Source organism: Populus alba, chromosome 2 (assembly GCF_005239225.2).
Source record: "Populus alba chromosome 2, ASM523922v2, whole genome shotgun sequence".
NCBI lineage: Eukaryota > Viridiplantae > Streptophyta > Magnoliopsida > Malpighiales > Salicaceae > Populus > Populus alba.
The window spans coordinates 10,675,045-10,692,949 of NC_133285.1; the positions used below are offsets into that span (position 1 = coordinate 10,675,045).

At 35.9% G+C, this 17,905-nt stretch overlaps 2 protein-coding genes and 1 pseudogene across 8 annotated transcripts; 1 reads left to right on the forward strand and 2 right to left on the reverse strand.

Annotated features, from left to right (window-relative positions):
- Positions 1–457: 457 nt before the first annotated feature.
- LOC118044457 (uncharacterized) lies at positions 458–14,457 on the reverse strand. Of its 7 annotated transcripts, XR_004686787.2 has the most exons (11): positions 14,022–14,457; positions 13,906–13,959; positions 13,716–13,799; positions 13,409–13,534; positions 13,055–13,122; positions 12,826–12,895; positions 12,632–12,697; positions 12,477–12,557; positions 12,247–12,362; positions 886–933; positions 458–717 (listed from the first exon to the last, which is right to left on the reverse strand). XR_004686787.2 is itself a non-coding variant. In XM_035052741.2 (9 exons), the coding sequence occupies exons 1-9, from the start codon at positions 14,313–14,315 to the stop codon at positions 12,321–12,323; spliced, it is 882 nt and encodes a 293-aa protein (XP_034908632.1). In that variant the 5' UTR covers positions 14,316–14,457; the 3' UTR covers positions 11,881–12,320. The 7 variants fall into 7 exon arrangements, 2 of the variants coding, with proteins under 2 accessions (XP_034908632.1, XP_034908631.1); XR_004686789.2 differs by lacking the exon at positions 886–933 and having other exon boundaries at positions 459–717; XR_004686790.2 differs by lacking the exons at positions 458–717; positions 886–933 and adding an exon at positions 8,317–8,616.
- LOC118044456 (UNC93-like protein 1) lies at positions 1,549–2,688 on the reverse strand (annotated as a pseudogene).
- A 41-nt stretch (positions 14,458–14,498) lies between the features above and the next one.
- On the forward strand, positions 14,499–17,835 carry LOC118044459 (probable plastid-lipid-associated protein 10, chloroplastic). The gene is made up of 8 exons (XM_035052742.2): positions 14,499–14,770; positions 14,879–14,992; positions 15,142–15,276; positions 15,720–15,815; positions 16,450–16,530; positions 16,732–16,818; positions 17,184–17,248; positions 17,329–17,835. Exons 1-8 carry the CDS (start codon positions 14,609–14,611, stop codon positions 17,444–17,446), a joined length of 858 nt encoding a protein of 285 aa, XP_034908633.1. The 5' UTR covers positions 14,499–14,608; the 3' UTR covers positions 17,447–17,835.
- The last annotated feature ends 70 nt before the right edge of the window (positions 17,836–17,905 follow it).

Here is a 17,905-nt window from a genome sequence, read left to right on the forward strand (position 1 = left end):
CAATATATCATTCTATAACTTAGGGAATTCGATCTTTTTATTTTTTTTTATATAATTTTTTTCTCAAAACTATTGTGTTTTTAATTATATAAAAAGATGTTTTAAACAAAAGTAAAAAGAAAAAAAAAATTCAAGTTGTTGACTAGTTAAAATTGTGATGTCCTTGGGTCATAGTTTTAAAAACTTGGTACCGTCTAATTCAAGACTAAAATTGAGCTAAGTTAAAAAAAAATTAGGAGAAGAAAGAAACTTGGGTAACCCAATTAAAAACACGAGTTCATTTAACAAGATTAGTCAAAAAGCTAATTACAACTCATTAATTATTTATTATTTTTAACAAAAATAATGTCATTTGGTTTTGCAAAAAAATAGGAATTGACATTAAATGACCTGATTGCTCAATTAAAACCCATGTCTTGCCTTGGACCGGGTCAATCACTTCAAAAACTATGCTTGGGTTGGTTGAGGTCGTGGTGGGTCCAAGAACACATCAGCTAACTTCAGCCGATCCATCTGGAATCTTTCTCAGGTGGAGATATGAATTATGTGGTTGTGCTTTATAAAATTTTAAACAATAACTCCTCTCTGATTTTGCCCTATTTATCCTGAGCTGGACTACCTTTTTGTTGCCAAACTAGGAAGCAAGGAAACCTTCCGCTTGTCATCAACCTGCCAAGCTACTGCAGACCCTGCACTCCATTGTAGAACCCGCTGTCCCTGAAAAGCATATGGTTTGGTTCATGAGGGGAAGGCACATTCAATTTAACAAGAGTCAGTTTTTACTCTATTTTATGGGTACCACCAAGGATAGTTTGTTTTTTACGCTAGCTATCATGGGAGACAGCAAAGAAAACTATTGTCTAAGATATAGTTTTGAAACCCAACTTGATCTAATGATCGGATCATGGATCAGATGGGTTGATCCCGGTAAACCTAGGTCAATCCACAAAAAAAATCAAATAAAAACTTCAATAAATCAACCCAAAATAAAATCAAAGAAAAACTTTAATAAATACAATTCTCCTCTCTTATCCTTCACTCGTCAATCTGCTTTCCAACCACAAATAAATATTTTTTTTAAATCAATCACAAATAGACATTCTCTTTAAATTGAGAATAGAAGGTATTGAGAAAAAGAAAATCTTAGAGAGAGAGAGAGAACACATGGTATCAAAATAGAAAACAACAACAATCGTGCATCAACAACAATGTTGATATTCACGTATAGAACTTTGAAGAGGGGCTTTTCCAATCATGTCTTGATGCAAGATCTGATCAAAACCAGGGATGTTATCTTCAATGGAATCTACAGGAACGAGTAAGGATCACTACAAAGGGTATGCCGTGTTTGGGGTGGAGGTGTATTACGGGCACAAGAGCTATGTGATTGAAATTGCTTTTTCTTGTTATCTCTGTCTACAATTTTGCATCCTTCATCCTTCATCTACATCGTTTTGAGTCAAAACTTTTGATATTTTAAAAGGCCACAATGAATAATGTCGTTTTTGGCTATGTGTGTGTGTGTGTGTGTGTGTGTATATATATATATATATATATATATATATATAAAGGTTGGTCTTAGCCGGGTTTTCCCGGGTCGACCAGGTTTCGCCGAGCCAACTCCTTAGCAGGTTTTTACTTGGACCCGGACCGGTTCCAAACCCGGGTTGGCCGGGTCCCGAGTAGACTCACCAGGCCGGTTCGGGTTTCAAAACTATAGTCTAAGGATCTCAAATTCGTCGGCCAAAACTCTTCTCACCTAATACACCATGCTTTGAAATATGGCATCCAGCAATCTATAGCTGAAGTATACAACAAAAAGCGACATTCCCGATTCCAACGGAACCCCTTGTCATCCGGCTCTTGAGACTGAAGTCAAAAACATATCGATCCCATTGTAGCTGATCCCAACATTTGGGCACCGCAGACATTGTTCAACCCTCAGTTGGACAATGAGAAGCATCTTCCAATTAGGAAAGAGCTTCACGATCTCAACAGCCTCAGTGGAAACAGCATTAGAGTACTTTGAGTTGGTGCAGTGGGTGCCATCATCCCTCACTACATGACTTGGATGCAATATTCTGAACGAAAGGAGGGCTCCAGCAGCCATGAAACAAATGAATGGCTATGTAGGTCTTGTCATTGACACGGTCTCGAGCCGATGGTAGTTCAGTATGAAAGGGTCCAAAAGAGAGAGATGTAGATGCCCCTCAGGTCATCATGATAGCTCCTTGTCCAGCCCAAAGATCAGGACCTGCACCAACGCGAAGCACAGCACCAGCAACAATGGCAAAAGTCTGATCACGGTAGTGATTGTAATAAAGAAAGAGCCTGAATGAAGGACAGGAGTGGAGCAGCCATCAGCAAGGATGAGACGTGGACCGAATATATTATAGATGCCCCCGCCAAGGATTCAAAAAATGGAGAAGGTAGTTTAGAGGGCAGTGGTGGCATTATTTGCTGCAGTTGCCTTGACCTGACCACCGCCTCCCATGCCAGCGAGGGCATTGAACATTCCCGGGCAGCGGAAACAGACCAGACCTATCAAGCTGACCTGGACAAGAGGTTGAGTTGAACCTGAAAAGAGAAGACCTTCCTTGCACTTTGACTGCTGCAGCTTCATCTCCTCCGGCTCCCATATTCCCTTGGTTAATCACACTGTTCAAAGAGAGCAGGGAGGCTATTGGAACCTAGCAGACGACATGCACCCTCCACAGCTTGCAGAGCAAGCAACACATGCAGATGCAAACGACTCACCTCACACAAGAGCCTAAAGCAGCCTCATCATTCTTTCATTACTTACACTGTAACTTATGGCTGCTATACATATAAAGTTAGTTATATACTGTTAAGTTCGTTAGAGTTAGTTAACAGAAGTTAGTTTATGTGTATTAGTTAACACAAGTTAGTTAAACTTTGTGTATATATATATGTATCCATGTAATCTGAGAAGTAGTACAAAAATATAAGAGAAAATATTGCATGAAGATTGCAGCCTTTCAAAGAAACGTATAATTCTTCTTTTTCTCTAAAACAAGAAATTCGTTCTCTTCTTCTTTCTCTGCTTCTGCAGCATTAAATAAATTTGCTGAAATAAATTTGCTGCAACAATTTCTTCATGGTATCAGAGCTTGATTTCTAATATAAAACTCTTCTTTTATCTTCATCAAGAAAGATGCACATTTTTTTTCTTTCTCAAAATCCAATAGAAAACTTTCTGCCATCAACTTCTTGATTTCTTCAAAACTTCAAAATGTCTAACCATCTTGAAGAAAATGCTTCTACAGCACACAAAGACTCAGCCAATACCACTACTCTCAATCTTTCAGATGATTCTTCCAGCTGCTACTACCTTCACCCCTCTGATAATCCTGGTGCACTTCTGGTTTCTGAAGTTTTCACTGGTGAAAATTATATTGCATGGAGTAGATCCATAGCAATTGCCTTAACAGTGAAAAACAAGATCGCCTTCATTGATGGTTCTTTAATTCAACCGAACACCAACAATCAATCACTTTATGTGGCATGGCTGATATCAAACAATCTAGTTCTGTCATGGTTGATGAATTCAATCGCCAAAGAAATTCGCAGCAGCCTTCTTTACTTCACAACAGCATTCGACATCTGGGAAGAACTACGAACAAGATATCTTAGAAGTGATGGACCAAGGGTTTTTAGTTTAGAAAAATCTTTGAGTTCCATTTCACAGAATTCAAAATCTGTCACTGAGTATTTCAGTGAATTCAAGGCACTATGGGATGAATATATCAGTTATCGCCCAATCCCAAGCTGCAAATGTGGAATTCTTGATTCATGCTCATGCAACATCTTTAAGCATTTAACAGATCAACAACAATCAGATTTTGTTATGAAATTTTTGGTTAGCCTTCATGATTCTTACTCAGCAGTTAAAAGCCAATTATTGCTCCAAACTCCTTTGCCATCTATGAGCAGAGTTTTTTCCCTGCTTCTCCAAGAGGAAAGTCAGAGATCCCTAACAAATGCAGTAGGAATTCCAATTGATTCACAAGAAATGATTGCTGCACAATACCACAATCAAAATTTCAGATCAGGCTCCACATACACTACACGTTTTGCCAAACAAAAAGGAAAAACTGAGGCCACCTGCTCCCATTGTGGATATCCTGGACATCTCATTGATAAATGTTTTCAAATTATCAGATACCTTCCTGGATGGAAGGGACCAAGAGGGAAAAGATTTGCCACCATGCTACAGACTAGCAAAAACTTTCAAAGAATACCCACTGCACATAATACTGCTGTCTTGGAGCTAAATCTTGACACTCCTAACATTGTTTTCTCTCAAGAACAGATGCAGAATCTACTCATTCTAGCAAACAACATTTCCAACTCCAAGATCAATAACACTGTTAAAGAAGTATCTACATCAGGTATAGCTTTTTCATGTCATACAACATCTTCACCTCAGAACAGATTTTCATGGATTCTTGATACTGGAGCCACAGATCACATGATCTGTAGTCCTTTTCTTTTCGAATCCATCATTCTACCGAAAACTCAGTCCAAAGTTCATCTGCCAAATGGTCAACATGTTCCAATTATCTTTACTGGGACGGTTAAATTCTCTCCTGACATCATTTTACACAATGCACTTTATGTTCCTGCTTTTAACATTAATCTGATTTCTGTTTCAAGATTAACTGCTAATAACACAGTTGGCTTATTTTTTCTTCATACGAAATGTATCCTGCAGGATCTAAGCAAATGGAAGATGATTGGGCTTGCTGAAGCTGAATCTGGTCTATACAATCTTCATAAACCCCCTGATCACATTCCCAAAGGCTCACCCCCTAGATCCACAATCAAATCCTATGCTGTTGCAACTAATCTCTGGCATTTACGTTTAGGCCAAATCCCTACCTCCAAAATCAATCTTTTAAATAACATTGATCCTTCTGTTACTATCAGCAACAATTCTATTTGTGAAATTTTCCCTCTAGCTAAACAAAAACGTTTGCCCTTTTCTTTATCTGTTAATCAATCTGTAGCAGCTTTTCAGTTAGTCCACATTGACATTTAGGGACCATTCTCTATTCCCTCCTATTCTGGTTATCAATTCTTCCTTACCATTGTAGATGATTACAGTAGATTTACTTGGTTATTTTTAATGCAAACTAAATCTGAAACAAGAAATCTTATTACCAACTTTCTGGCCTATGTTCATACTCAATTTAACACCAAGATTCAAACTCTCCAATCAGATAATGGACAAGAGTTTAATATGCCTTCTTTTTACCAACAACATGGCATCATTCATCTATTAACTTGTATAGAAACACCTGAATAGAATGGACGGGTTGAAAGAAAACACCAACACCTGCTAAATGTCGCCAGATCTCTTATGTTTCAATCTCAGCTACCTTTAACTTACAGCCATCACCTAATCAATCGCACTCCTTCCCTCATACTAAAAAATCAAACACCTTATCAGGTTCTGTATCACAAACCACCACATTACAATTACTTAAGGGTATTCGGATGTTTATGTTTTGCTAGCACAATCACACACAATAGAGGCAAATTTCATCCAAGAGCCACGAAATGCATTTTTCTTGGATACCCTCCACACATTAAAGGATACAAAGTGCTTGACTTATCCACCTACAAAACCTTTGTGTCTCGCAATGTTGTTTTTCATGAATCCACATTTCCTTTTATTCCAAACAAAGTCCATACACCATTTGTGTTTCCCGACTATCCATAAATTTTTGACTCCTTTCCTTGTATACCACCACAATCAACTCAACATAATTTAGTTGTTCCTGAAACTTTTCCTATCCAACCTTCTGTTCCACACACTTCTCCCCTGACTCCTCATACTTCTTCCCATCTTCGAAGGTCTGAAAGAACTAAAAATCCACCAAATTACTTAAAACAATATTATTGTGGAAATATAGCACAGATTGCTTCAGCAACTCCAGCCTCTTCCCATTGCTCCCTTCCTGGTAAGCCTCACTCTATTTTTTCTTTCTTGTCTACATCTCAATTATCTTTACCACAATGTGCTTTCACTTCTTCTGTTTCATCTGTTTTTGAACCCAAAACTTACAAACAAGCTAGCTCTATCCCTCATTGGCAACATGCTATGACAAATGAAATCATAGCTCTTGAGTAAAACAAAACATGGGACTTAGTAATTCTCCCACCAAATAAATCTGTCATTAGATGTAAGTGGATCTACAAAGTGAAATTTCAGGCTGATGGACAGGTTGAAAGATATAAGGCACGTTTGATAGCAAAAGGATACACATAACAAGAAGGAATTGATTTCTTCGACACCTTCTCTCCTGTAGCAAAAATCACAACAGTACGAGTTTTTCTCACCATTGCTGCAGTAAAAAATTGGCATTTACACCAACTTGATGTAGACAATGCCTTCTTACATGGTGATCTACATGAGGAAGTCTATATGCAATTGCCACCTGGTTACTCCAATCCCAACGATTCTAGAGTCTGCAAACTCAAAAAGAGCATCTATGGTCTTAAACAGGCTTCAAGACAATGGTTTTCCAAGCTTTCTGCATCTCTACTACACTTCGGTTTTCTACAAGCCAAATCAGATTCTAGCCTCTTCATCCTACAATCTACCACCGACTTCATTGCAGTCCTCATCTATGTTGATGATGTTATCATCGCCTCCAACACTCTTACAGCACTCAACACAGTCAAACAATACCTTCGCACGACCTTCCCTATCAAAGATTTAGGAAACCTTAAATACTTCCTTGGCATTGAAGTTGCTAGATCCACTAAAGACATTGTTCTTTGCCAACGAAAATATGCCTTAGACATCCTTACAGACAGTGGTTTTTCTGGTGCTAAACCTGTCACTTTTCCAATGGAATCCACACTAAAACTCAGTACACATGATACTAGCCCTCCCTTAACTGATCCTGCATCTTTTCGTCGACTTATTGGCAGACTTCTCTATCTTACACTCACATGACCAGACTTGTCCTATGCCATCCAAACTCTTAGCCAATTTATGTCAAATCCTCATACTCTGCATATGCAAGCAGCTGAGAGAGTTCTTCGGTACATCAAAGCAACACCAGGTCAAGGATTACTTCTCAGAGCTGATTCTACTCTTCATTTAAAAGCTTACTCTGACAGTGATTGGGGAGGTTGCATTGACACTCGTCAAAGTGTTACTGGCTATCTAGTCTTTCTTGAAGAATCACTAATATCCTGGAAATCCAAGAAACAACCTACTGTGAGCAGGTCCTCAGCAGAGGCTGAATATCGGGCCTTGGCTACTACATCGTGTGAAATACAATGGCTGACTTATTTATTGGCCGATTTCCACATACCTCACTCTCAGCCTGCATCACTCTATACTGACAGTAAACCAGCCTCAGAAATCGCTTACAGTCCTGTTCATCATGAACGCACCAAACATATTTAACTTGACTGTCATCTTGTCCGTGAGAAATTGCAAGAGGGACTCCTTACCATCATTCACATTCCTTCCAAATTTCAATTAGCAGATGCTCTCATTAAACCTCTTGGTTCTCACATGCTTCATCCTCTACTTATCAAGATGAGAATGATTAATATCCATTCTCATCTTGAGGGGGGATATTGGAACCTAGCAGACGACATGCACCCTCCACAGCTTGCAGAGCAAGCAACACATGCAGATGCAGACGACTCACCTCACACAGAAGCTTAAAGCAGCCTCATCATTCTTTCATTACTTACACTGTAACTTATGGCTGCTATACATATAAAGTTAGTTATATACTGTTAAGTTCGTTAGAGTTAGTTAACAGAAGTTAGTTTATGTGTATTAGTTAACAGAAGTTAGTTAAACTTTGTGTATATATATATATCCATGTAATCTGAGAAGTAGTACAAAAATATAAGAGAAAATATTGCATGAAGATTGCAGCCTTTCAAAGAAACGTATAATTCTTCTTTTTCTCTGAAACAAGAAATTCGTTCTCTTCTTCTTTCTCTGCTTCTGCAGCATTAAATAAATTTGCTGCAACAATTTCTTGAGAGGCAGAAGAATGTTATATGAGAAACTGATTTGACAAGGATGGCACTTCGGTCACACGGGATGAATTGATGGCGTTTTCTTAGCAGAGGAGCCTTGCTTTCTACGATGGAACATTTGCATGGTCAAATAACTAGCTCTCTGTGTTTCGAAGGGATGATTTGCACTAGCCATTGTTCTTGTTTCAATTTTACATTGCCGACCTCCCAGCAACTTAATTATGCATCTGGCTTTTATTGAAGGACAGTGACAAACTGACAAAAAATGTCTGGAAGTTTAAGACAAGAAGACACAAACATAGATCCCACGTCTGTCTGACCCGTTGAGCTCTAAATTAAGAAACGACACCATTCGAAGCTACAGGTACATGCCCATAAATGAACGCGTGTAAATGCAAACAAACACGACGGAGTTCTGTTTTTGGTCGAGCATGATTCTTCGTGTTTAGAAAGAAAACAAAGAGTATAATTGATTTGAAACGTTAATAACTTCATGTACCCTGTCGTTATACACACAAGATCCATTTCTGCCTTGTTGTTGCTTTTCTCTTCCCATGCAAAAATAGGCAGCCATTTCTGTTGCAGTGGAGGAAAACATTATCGAATTGAGGCTGCGACACTGGAGATGGTGCTTTCCGAATGCCATTGCTATATTGGTGTTCAAAGCTGTCAGCTAGTAATATTACAGTCACACCTTATCTAGAACCTATATCAATTATTAATTGACAGAAACTAAAATACTTGGTGAAAATATTGTTCACCATGCCACCATAGCTCTTCTTGTGGTTTGCTATTGGGGTAGTAATTATTTTATTTTATTTTATTGCATTTTAGGCCTTTTTTCCAAGCTTGGTGTGATGGTAAGATTCGTTTTTTTGACAGAAAAGACATTTTCTATATATTGAAGATTTACGTCTCTTTCAATTTTATTCTCTACAAATTCTCTCTTTCAATCATATTCCCTCCACATATATTTCTTTTTCAACCATAATTTATCCAATTTTTTTCAATAAAATCTTAAGGTAATGATTACTTTACTAATCTTATGCATAAAAGGTTCCAACTCAATAAATAATTTCCACTTGAAGAATATGATATATATATTTTTAATTATATAAATATATATATATATATATATATATAATTTTTCAGTATAGAAATTATTTTCCAAATATATATTTATTTATTTCCCTAGGGAAGTGTTTTTCTCTTCTTAATTATCGAAAACACTTTTTTTTTTCAACATATAAAATAAATTTTATACAAATTAATACACCCTCCACGAAATCTTTCTCTTTTCACAAACTTATACAAAATAAAATTTTAATTACTACCATTAACTAATTTGGCTTTTTCATTAATTTAAAAAATTATTTTGAGGTTTTAGAAATGAAATTTACTTAAAAAAATATTTAACAAGGTTATATGTCTATAATATTATATTAAGAAATTTATATGTATATGTATATTTATATTTATATTTTATAAAATAAACTATATATAAATATATGATATAACAAAAAAAATTCACAATTACATTTTTTATATATCATTTATTTTAAGTGGTTAAATGGTTTTACACACACACACTCTCTTTCCATATAAATTACTTTCAAAACAAATATTACTTTACAACAAACAAATAAGGTATTAGTCATCAAACTCTTTTTTCTTTTTTTGTTGCATCTTTTTGTTACCAAATTATAAGAAAACTATAAAGCATGGGGCTTATTGTAGCCATTTTATTATTCATCCTTTCATATTTTACTGTAGATTTTAATAGTGAGATTTTTAAACAATTTCAATTTACTCCTTAAACTTTTGTTTTGTACAATTGAGCCTTTTTAACCCAAACCGGAGCCTAATTGCTTGTTTTTGGGGGCTGAGGGTTGAATTGAAAGAAAGACAGCTTAAGTAAAAAACACGGGTAATATAGGTGGCACCTCTGCAATTTATTTGAAAAGTTCATTTTAATCCTCCCATCTTTTTAAGCTACTCGATAATCGATCCCTATAATTTTTAGATATTATATTTTGGTACCATATTTTATTTTTATTTTTAGTCCTTTTTTAGTAAGAAGAGAGGGGGTCACTGAATTCTAGCTTAGAGAGAAACAATTGACATTGGAGATTATTCTGACAACTAAAACAATTGATTTTTGTGTCAAATTGTTTCATATAATAAGAGATTTTTTTTTAACCTTGAAAACATCTTAAAAATATATTTGATTTTTGGTTTCGGATTGATTATGGGTTTTAGGGTGTTTTTTGTTTTTTTGATGGCCATGACATAGACTGATTAAACAAGGTTTCAATAGTGTTTTATAGATATTTTGAGTTAAAAGTGGGTTGAAAATAAGTTTTTGAGTTGAAAAAACAAAAGCTTGTTTTTCCGGCCACCACAATAGCCTTATTCTAGGCAATTATATACAGCGTGTTGTCTACTTTTCTGGTAAAAAATAAGACAAACAACTTGTTGTCTAGCCCATCAACTTCAAGAAAAAAAAAATAAAAAAAGGCACTTGTGCCCGAGACCATGAAGATGTTTATTGTGTTTTTTTTTTTTAATCTAAAAATAGGTTGAAATTGCATTTTTTTAATAAAAAAACCTTGGTCTGATTTTCTAATTACATGTCCAGTGATCAGAAACCAGGAAGGTGGATAGATAACATGACATTTGCCTTCAATATTTTTATATAAAAATACAATCCACCCTTTTTGCCAAATAAATAAATAAAAGTTTGTCTTACCCTCTCTTATATATTTTTTTTAATTTTGATTTTTTTTAATTTTAATTATACCCTTCTTTATATATATATATATATATATATATTATTTAAATTAATACCATCTCTTTTTTTTTTTTTAGTATATATATATTTTTATTTTTTTTCTTTACAATTTGCATGATGTGTTTATAAAAATAAAAATTATTTGTTTTTTTAACAAAAAAATAACATCTAAGATAAAAAGTAAAATTAAATAAAAATAAAAATAGAAACTTATAAATCTTCTGTTCATGAGAAAGATTAACCTTTTATTTTAGCATTTAACCAGTATTAGCAGTTCTTTGTTTTTTTTATTTATACATTTTTAAATTTATTTCATTTAACATAACCAGTATCTTTACATTTCTCTATTAAAAAACTCATGATACAATAAAATACACTAGCAACATTAATTTATTTTTCTATTATGTTAAAAATTAATTTGAAATCTCACATTCAATTTAGCATTAACAATTATTTTTACATTTATTAATATATATAATTATTTATTTATTTTATTAAATATATATTGGCTTTTCAATTCATATTTTTTTTTAAATATAAATAAAAATGTTCTTTTTATTTTTTGCATTATAATTTTTTTTTATCCCAACACTAAATCAACACATTTATTATAATTGCACCTCTTCCTCGGGCACATCAATACCGCTTTCTTTGTACCTCTTCTTTCATGTTTTTGAGGCGCTATGCAGTTGAAAATTTTCTGCCTCCAGTTTGAGTCTAACAATCAGACAATAACAGGAGGGGATCTAGAATCACTGGCCATATGTCTTAAGGCACCGTTTGGAAATGGATGCAAACTATATTTTATAAAAATTTAATTTTTTTATATATATTTCAGATTGTTTTTGATGTATTGATGATAAAATAATTTTAAAAAAATAAAAAAAATTATTTTCTAGATAAAAAACACTTTAAGAAACATTTATTAATCCACTCTCAGGTACTATAGAGCATAGAGCTTTTCAACGAAACATCACTTCGGTGCATGGAAGGAAAAATCGGCTGATAGAGAAGGAAGCTCACAGAGATTTTACACGCTGACTAAAAGCAGAGTAAGCAATTTACGTTTTGATGAGCAGCTAAAGGCTGGATATTCACTATAAAGCAAAGTGTCATACAGCATCCAATCATGCCATATAATTTCTCCTCGTTGCGTTGATAACATTTTTATTACAGTTAAAAAGAAAATCAATGTGTCCAACAATTTCTGTATCATCTAATTGCAATAACAGTTGATTTTTTCTGCAACAGGAGCAAGAATTTTCAAGGAGCATGTGCAGATACCATGTTAAGTGCAGATTTGCATTTCAAATTTGTCAATCATAATGGAATCACATTCCCAGGCCTGTTCATCATCATACCAACTTAGAACTCAATGCTTAACCAATATGCAAGTTAATTGTCAAAGAAATAACCTCATTTTTGCCTTCTTGTGGCGCTGATCAATCTGTTACAGCTTTTGAAAAATCACTGTCAGCCTGTGAAAAAGTCATCTCTTCCGGCAGATTGTCATGCCATCTCCGATAGGTACCTGTCATCCCAAATGCTTGGACTTTAGAGTTGTAAAAGTGACTGGTGAAAGCTGATCATATGGTTTTTTTTTTTTCCAGAATTAAAAAACGAAACACAAATTCCATTTACGTACCATACTGATGCTGACGCGTGGATCCTCCATTATATTTTTATTGAAACTTCTGATGCTAACCGTCTTAGCATCATTTACCTGCTAAAAAAATAATACTATCGTAAGTAAATTTAATTCAAGGGGATAGATTCTATAACTCATATACAATAATTCACCAGCGGGTCAGCAACTTTGCCATGCCAAAGAACATTGTCAATGACAATGACACCATCAACCCTAACCTGCAATAAGACCAAGAACTCTTACAAACTGCTGCACAAACTTTATGGAGGGATTTTGCAAGAAAAGGTCAGCTTATATGTGGAAATGGATAGAGGAAATTCTGCTTTCATCATCACGTGGATCTTACCAGTTGTAATAGCAATTCAAAATACTCCTGATTCATTCTCTTCTCGGCATCAACAAATGCAAAATCATAGCTGCAGAAAGAAACTACATAAAAATGTTAATCACGTTATCTTGAGAGCCCCCTGGTATTGGAAAAACTACCAAGAAGAATTTATTGAAACAGAAAATGTTGCCTCCTGGTCCCCATGAAAGGAAAGGAGCGTGATAAAAGCACTGGCTTATGACATTACCTGCAGGATTCACCATTCAGAATCAATGATTTTAGGATGTCCGCTGCCATTCCATGCTTCACATCAACCTAATTTAAAATGGAACTGTTGGACTTATCGAGTAATAGATGGTAGTGCTAAGACTAGAAAATATGCGGGTGATAGAGCTAGTAGCAGAAAGAACGGACCAGGTGATCTAACTCAACAAATACAGCAAACTGTACTCATCAAAAAGAGAACTAGTCTTTTGAGTTTTCAAATGACATCTCTACTATATCACAGCATGCCTCACTGCTGTAGACCATGTAACCAAATTATTCAAATAATTTTACAGCTCTGTAAGAGAGAAATGATGGCATCAAATGTAATTCCTACCTTGTGGGAAACACCAGCTAGCTCATAATACTTTTTTGCAACCTCTAGAGACTTAGCATCTCTTTCACAGGCAACTAAACAAGCAGAATCTGGCAGTACTAAAGCAACTGCCAACGACGAATATCCCTGAACAGAAACAATCATATAACAATTACTGCAATTCCAACATACAGAATATCAGTAAATCAACATTACATCAGACATCACTATGCTCCAAACAATTATATAACGATTGCTGCAATGTTGATTGAAGCAGGAAGGGCAAAATCCAAATGAAATTAGAAAGAGAAATGTAACAACAACATACGGTGTAAACACCAAGTTCAATACAGCGTTTCGCACCAAGAATCTGGACAAGCATGGCAAGCAGTTGCGCCTGGTCAGGAGATACCTGTAGAATAGAATAGGAAATTAAAAAAGAAAAAAAAATCGATTTCAAGCCATATACAAAAATGATATTGCCAATTTCAATATAACTGATTCGGTACCATACCTACCTGCATCTGGCTACCTCGCATAGAAGCAGTCTCTTCTCGAAGTTGCCTTAAAATCTGAGTAAAATCAAATATTAAAAATGAGCACAAAGTAATAATAGAAATTAACTAATTAATACCTCAGGCTCTCTAACGTTGGAGAGGATGTAGTCATAAAGGCGAGGAGTTAGACTTATGATCTGTTTGTTGCCGTACTTTTCGTCATTTGCAACTACAAACGCGGAGTCGTTGGGGTTGGGGTTGGGGTTGGGGCAGGAGCAGGAGCAATAATTTCTGGCTAGACGAATCGGTTTACAAGCCCTAAATCCATTTCCAGAAATTGCTACTATTCTTCTCCCTACGATAATAGTGGCAGCACTGGTGTATTGATATGATAACAAAGAGCACCGATAAAGCACCAAGTTGCTCGCCATTTCGATTTCAAGTCCGGTGAGGGAGAGAGTGAGAGACTCCAGGCGGGCTCGGGTCGGGTCTTCGGCCCCCGCTCCTCCTCTTTTTTAACCCAGAAGCACAGTACAACTTACTCTGTCGTTTTAACCGACATCAGACGACATGTCATGTGTATATCATGATTGTCGTTTAAAGCCAACTGCTCAATTTATTTTCCACCACCATCAAGAGCAAAGCAAAAGGTGAGGAATTGAAAGACGGGGGAGATAACATAACAGGATATTGCAAGCTTCCAGGCCTATAATCCGGTGAAGAAATGAACATGACTTTTGCTACTTCGTTGTATCCTGCAACTGGAAAGAGACCCATTTTCAAAATTATTAACCCTTTTACTTGTAACGCTGCCACTAGAAGAAATTTCACCGTTCGAAGAAACTTTTCATGTTCAGCAACTGTAGCTACTGATATCACTGCTCGGGTGGCCACCTTCTCTTCTTTCTTCTTTTTCTTATCTCGTCCTGAATCATGATGCTGATGATGTTTGGTACTGTACAACGTACATTTTCTGATTCTGAATTCTTTTTAGGTATCTGAATTTGAGATTGAGAACAAAAAAAATGATTTGTTGAGATTGGTCCAAGACACGCAACGAGGGCTTGTTACCACTCCTGATCAACGCTCTTCTATTGAGGAGGCTCTAGTCTGTCTCTCTCGGTTTTTTCTTTTTCTTTTTTATTTCTCTCTGTTGGGATATTGTTAACTTGCCCTCTCTCTGCTTGTACTGAAAAGAAAAGGTTTTGGTGATTATAAAAATAAATGTATTTATTGTTTCTAATATCACTGTGGCAGGTGAGCTTGGAAGGATACAACATGGGTGAGTCAGTTGACATGGTGCGGCTGGATGGCACATGGCGCCTACAGTACACCTCTGCCCCTGATGTCCTTGTTCTCTTTGAATCTGCTGCAAGGTTTCCCTTCTTTCAGGTGGTAAAAATGAAAGCTTCTCGTTATAAAACTTTTCTATTGATAGCAACACAGTTTCTGCTCAAATTTATCATCTTTTTTTTATCCCATTTATTATTTTTCTATAAAATAGCCGTGTTCATTCCTTTCTAATCATGAAATTGTGGTGGAAGAGACTTGGTGGTGGTATTTGTTGACAAACGTAGAACAAGATAATTTCTTGAAGCCTTTCTACTTGTGGGATTTTATCTTTTGATTTGGCTTTCATGTATCTAGTTGCCACAATTTATGTAGTTTGGCTATTTGTACATGAATCCTATTTCTTAAACATCATCTTCGACTCCTTGATGGGTTAGTTTTTTTGCTTTCTCTCTTCAGCTTTTGTTGTACTTTTTATTTGGGTTACCAGGTAATGTTTTTTTCTTCCATCATCGTTATTATTTTATCTATAAATGTAAGGGTAGGTTGGGCAGATCTTCCAGAAATTTGAATGTAGAGATCAGTCTGATGGTGGTGTCATTCGCAATGTTGTTCAGTGGAGTATCCCAACATTGTTAGAGGTGAGCTTCTGCATTTCCTTTGCTGCATTTGTCTTGAATGTTTCTCAACTAGGTCTACGGCTACTGACATTTTAAACAAGCAAATTGGTCAAGCGCTGTATCCCTGACAATGCCTGTCTACTTCTGAATTAGCTTCTTTATGCTTCAATTCTGGATCTGAAATTGCTATCCCAACCAGCATAATATTTGTTAATAGATTCATTGATTTGCTGTCTAGTTAAATTTGGGAACCAATTGTTTCTTTATTGTTCTTGGCTTCCTTTAATGAGAATCTTCTTGTTTTCCTGAGAGAAAAAAATGATAAATTTATCTTCACTTAAAAATTGAGGAATTGAGGATCTCTTTGTAACATGTGGGTGCATGCCATATGAGTGAAAAAATGACTGAAATGTCAGGGGGGAGTAGAATCCATGAAGAATGGAATAGGAACTAGGAGCATTAGTTGAATGGGGATTTTTCTCCAAAAGATCAAAAAAGAAAAACAGTAAGAGATGCTAAAAGAACTAAAACTACTTGAGACCAAAAAGCCATTTCTCTGTTGAAGATCATAGACTGTACTTTTTAAGAATGCTTGCCAGATTCTTCGGAGGACATATTTTCTTCTAATTCATTTTGTGATTTTAATGCTCTGCAGGAACAAGAAGGTGCTACTCTCCTTGTTTCCGCAAAATTTAATGTTGTTTCTGCACGCAACATCTATCTTCAGTTTGAAGAGGTCAGCTTCTAAAAATATCTTGGCGTATTTTTTATCTGCTGTCTTTCTGATGTTAATGAATTAATTAGCTCCTACATTGGGAAGAGTAACTTTAAGACCACTTGACTCTTCCTTTCCCCGTGATCACTTTACTAGTTTAGAATCCTCTATATTAAATCTTAATTCTCATTTATTGTTTGAAACTGCCATCATTTCTGGCAGATAAGCATTCAAAATATTAGAATCAGTGAAGAGTTGCAAGCTTTAATAGCTCCGGCACTGCTACCCCGTTCATTTCTTAGTCTGCAGGTGAATGAACCTTGATCTTTAATTCCAGATTGTGCTGTTTAATTTTTAGCATTGCATACCACCTGATAAGTCTGATGCCGAGGTCCCAAAATCATATTGCTACCATCAGCTAGATGCTGAAGCTTAATTTTCTCTGAATATTCAACCATCAAACATATCTTCTCATCAAGCTTATATTACAGAAAAGTTTTATTCACGATGTGTGCCTTTTTCACTGTCACATACATCTCTACCATGCTTCTACTCTATGGATGCTTGCCTTGGGTTATCTGGTTCTAAACCAACACGTGTAATTTAGTGATTTGTAACAGAAAATCATGGTATTCTGTCTTAACAAGAGTCATCCTTTGAATCCTTCTGAACAGATCCTACAGTTTATCCGCACTTTCAAAGCTCATGTTCCTGTAAGAAACCCAGGAGACCCAGGGAGGTACAGTTTGTTATATATATATGTTCCATTGAAGTTTTCCAATTTGCTCGCGTGAATTTTGAAACATGCTTGAATTTCAGGCGATCAGTGGGAGGCCTATATTACCTCTCCTATCTCGATCGCAATATGCTTTTGGGGCGTGCCGTAGGAGGTGGTGGAGTTTTTGTCTTTACCAGAGCTCAGCCTCTTGACTTGTGAGGGACAACCCTTGCTTGTCTTATTTACTACCGGGCATACACAAAACTACAAATCAAAAACTTGATTTGGAAGTGGCAAGATGGGGAATGAGTGGCACGGGAGATGAGAGCCACAAAGCAAGAGACTGATAGTCCAATGGCTGCAAGGATTTAGAAACAATGGATCCCCCAGACCATTACTTTCTCCCCCTCTTCCCCGCAGGCAATAAAGTAACCTTCCATAGCTCAGCTGTATACTGCTCTTCTAGTACATGTATCCATATTTCATTTATTTACTTGTTGTACATTTTGGTTTAAATTTTCACCGCAATAACATTCGAATATATCACTGCCGAGATTTGAAAACTGCTCGGAGGGATACAAATCTACACAGAAGTTTTTGTGTTTGAAGGTGTCGCCTTCCATGTTTTTGTTCATACAATGCTTGTCCCAGCGGCTCCAAGTTTATCGGGAAATGCAG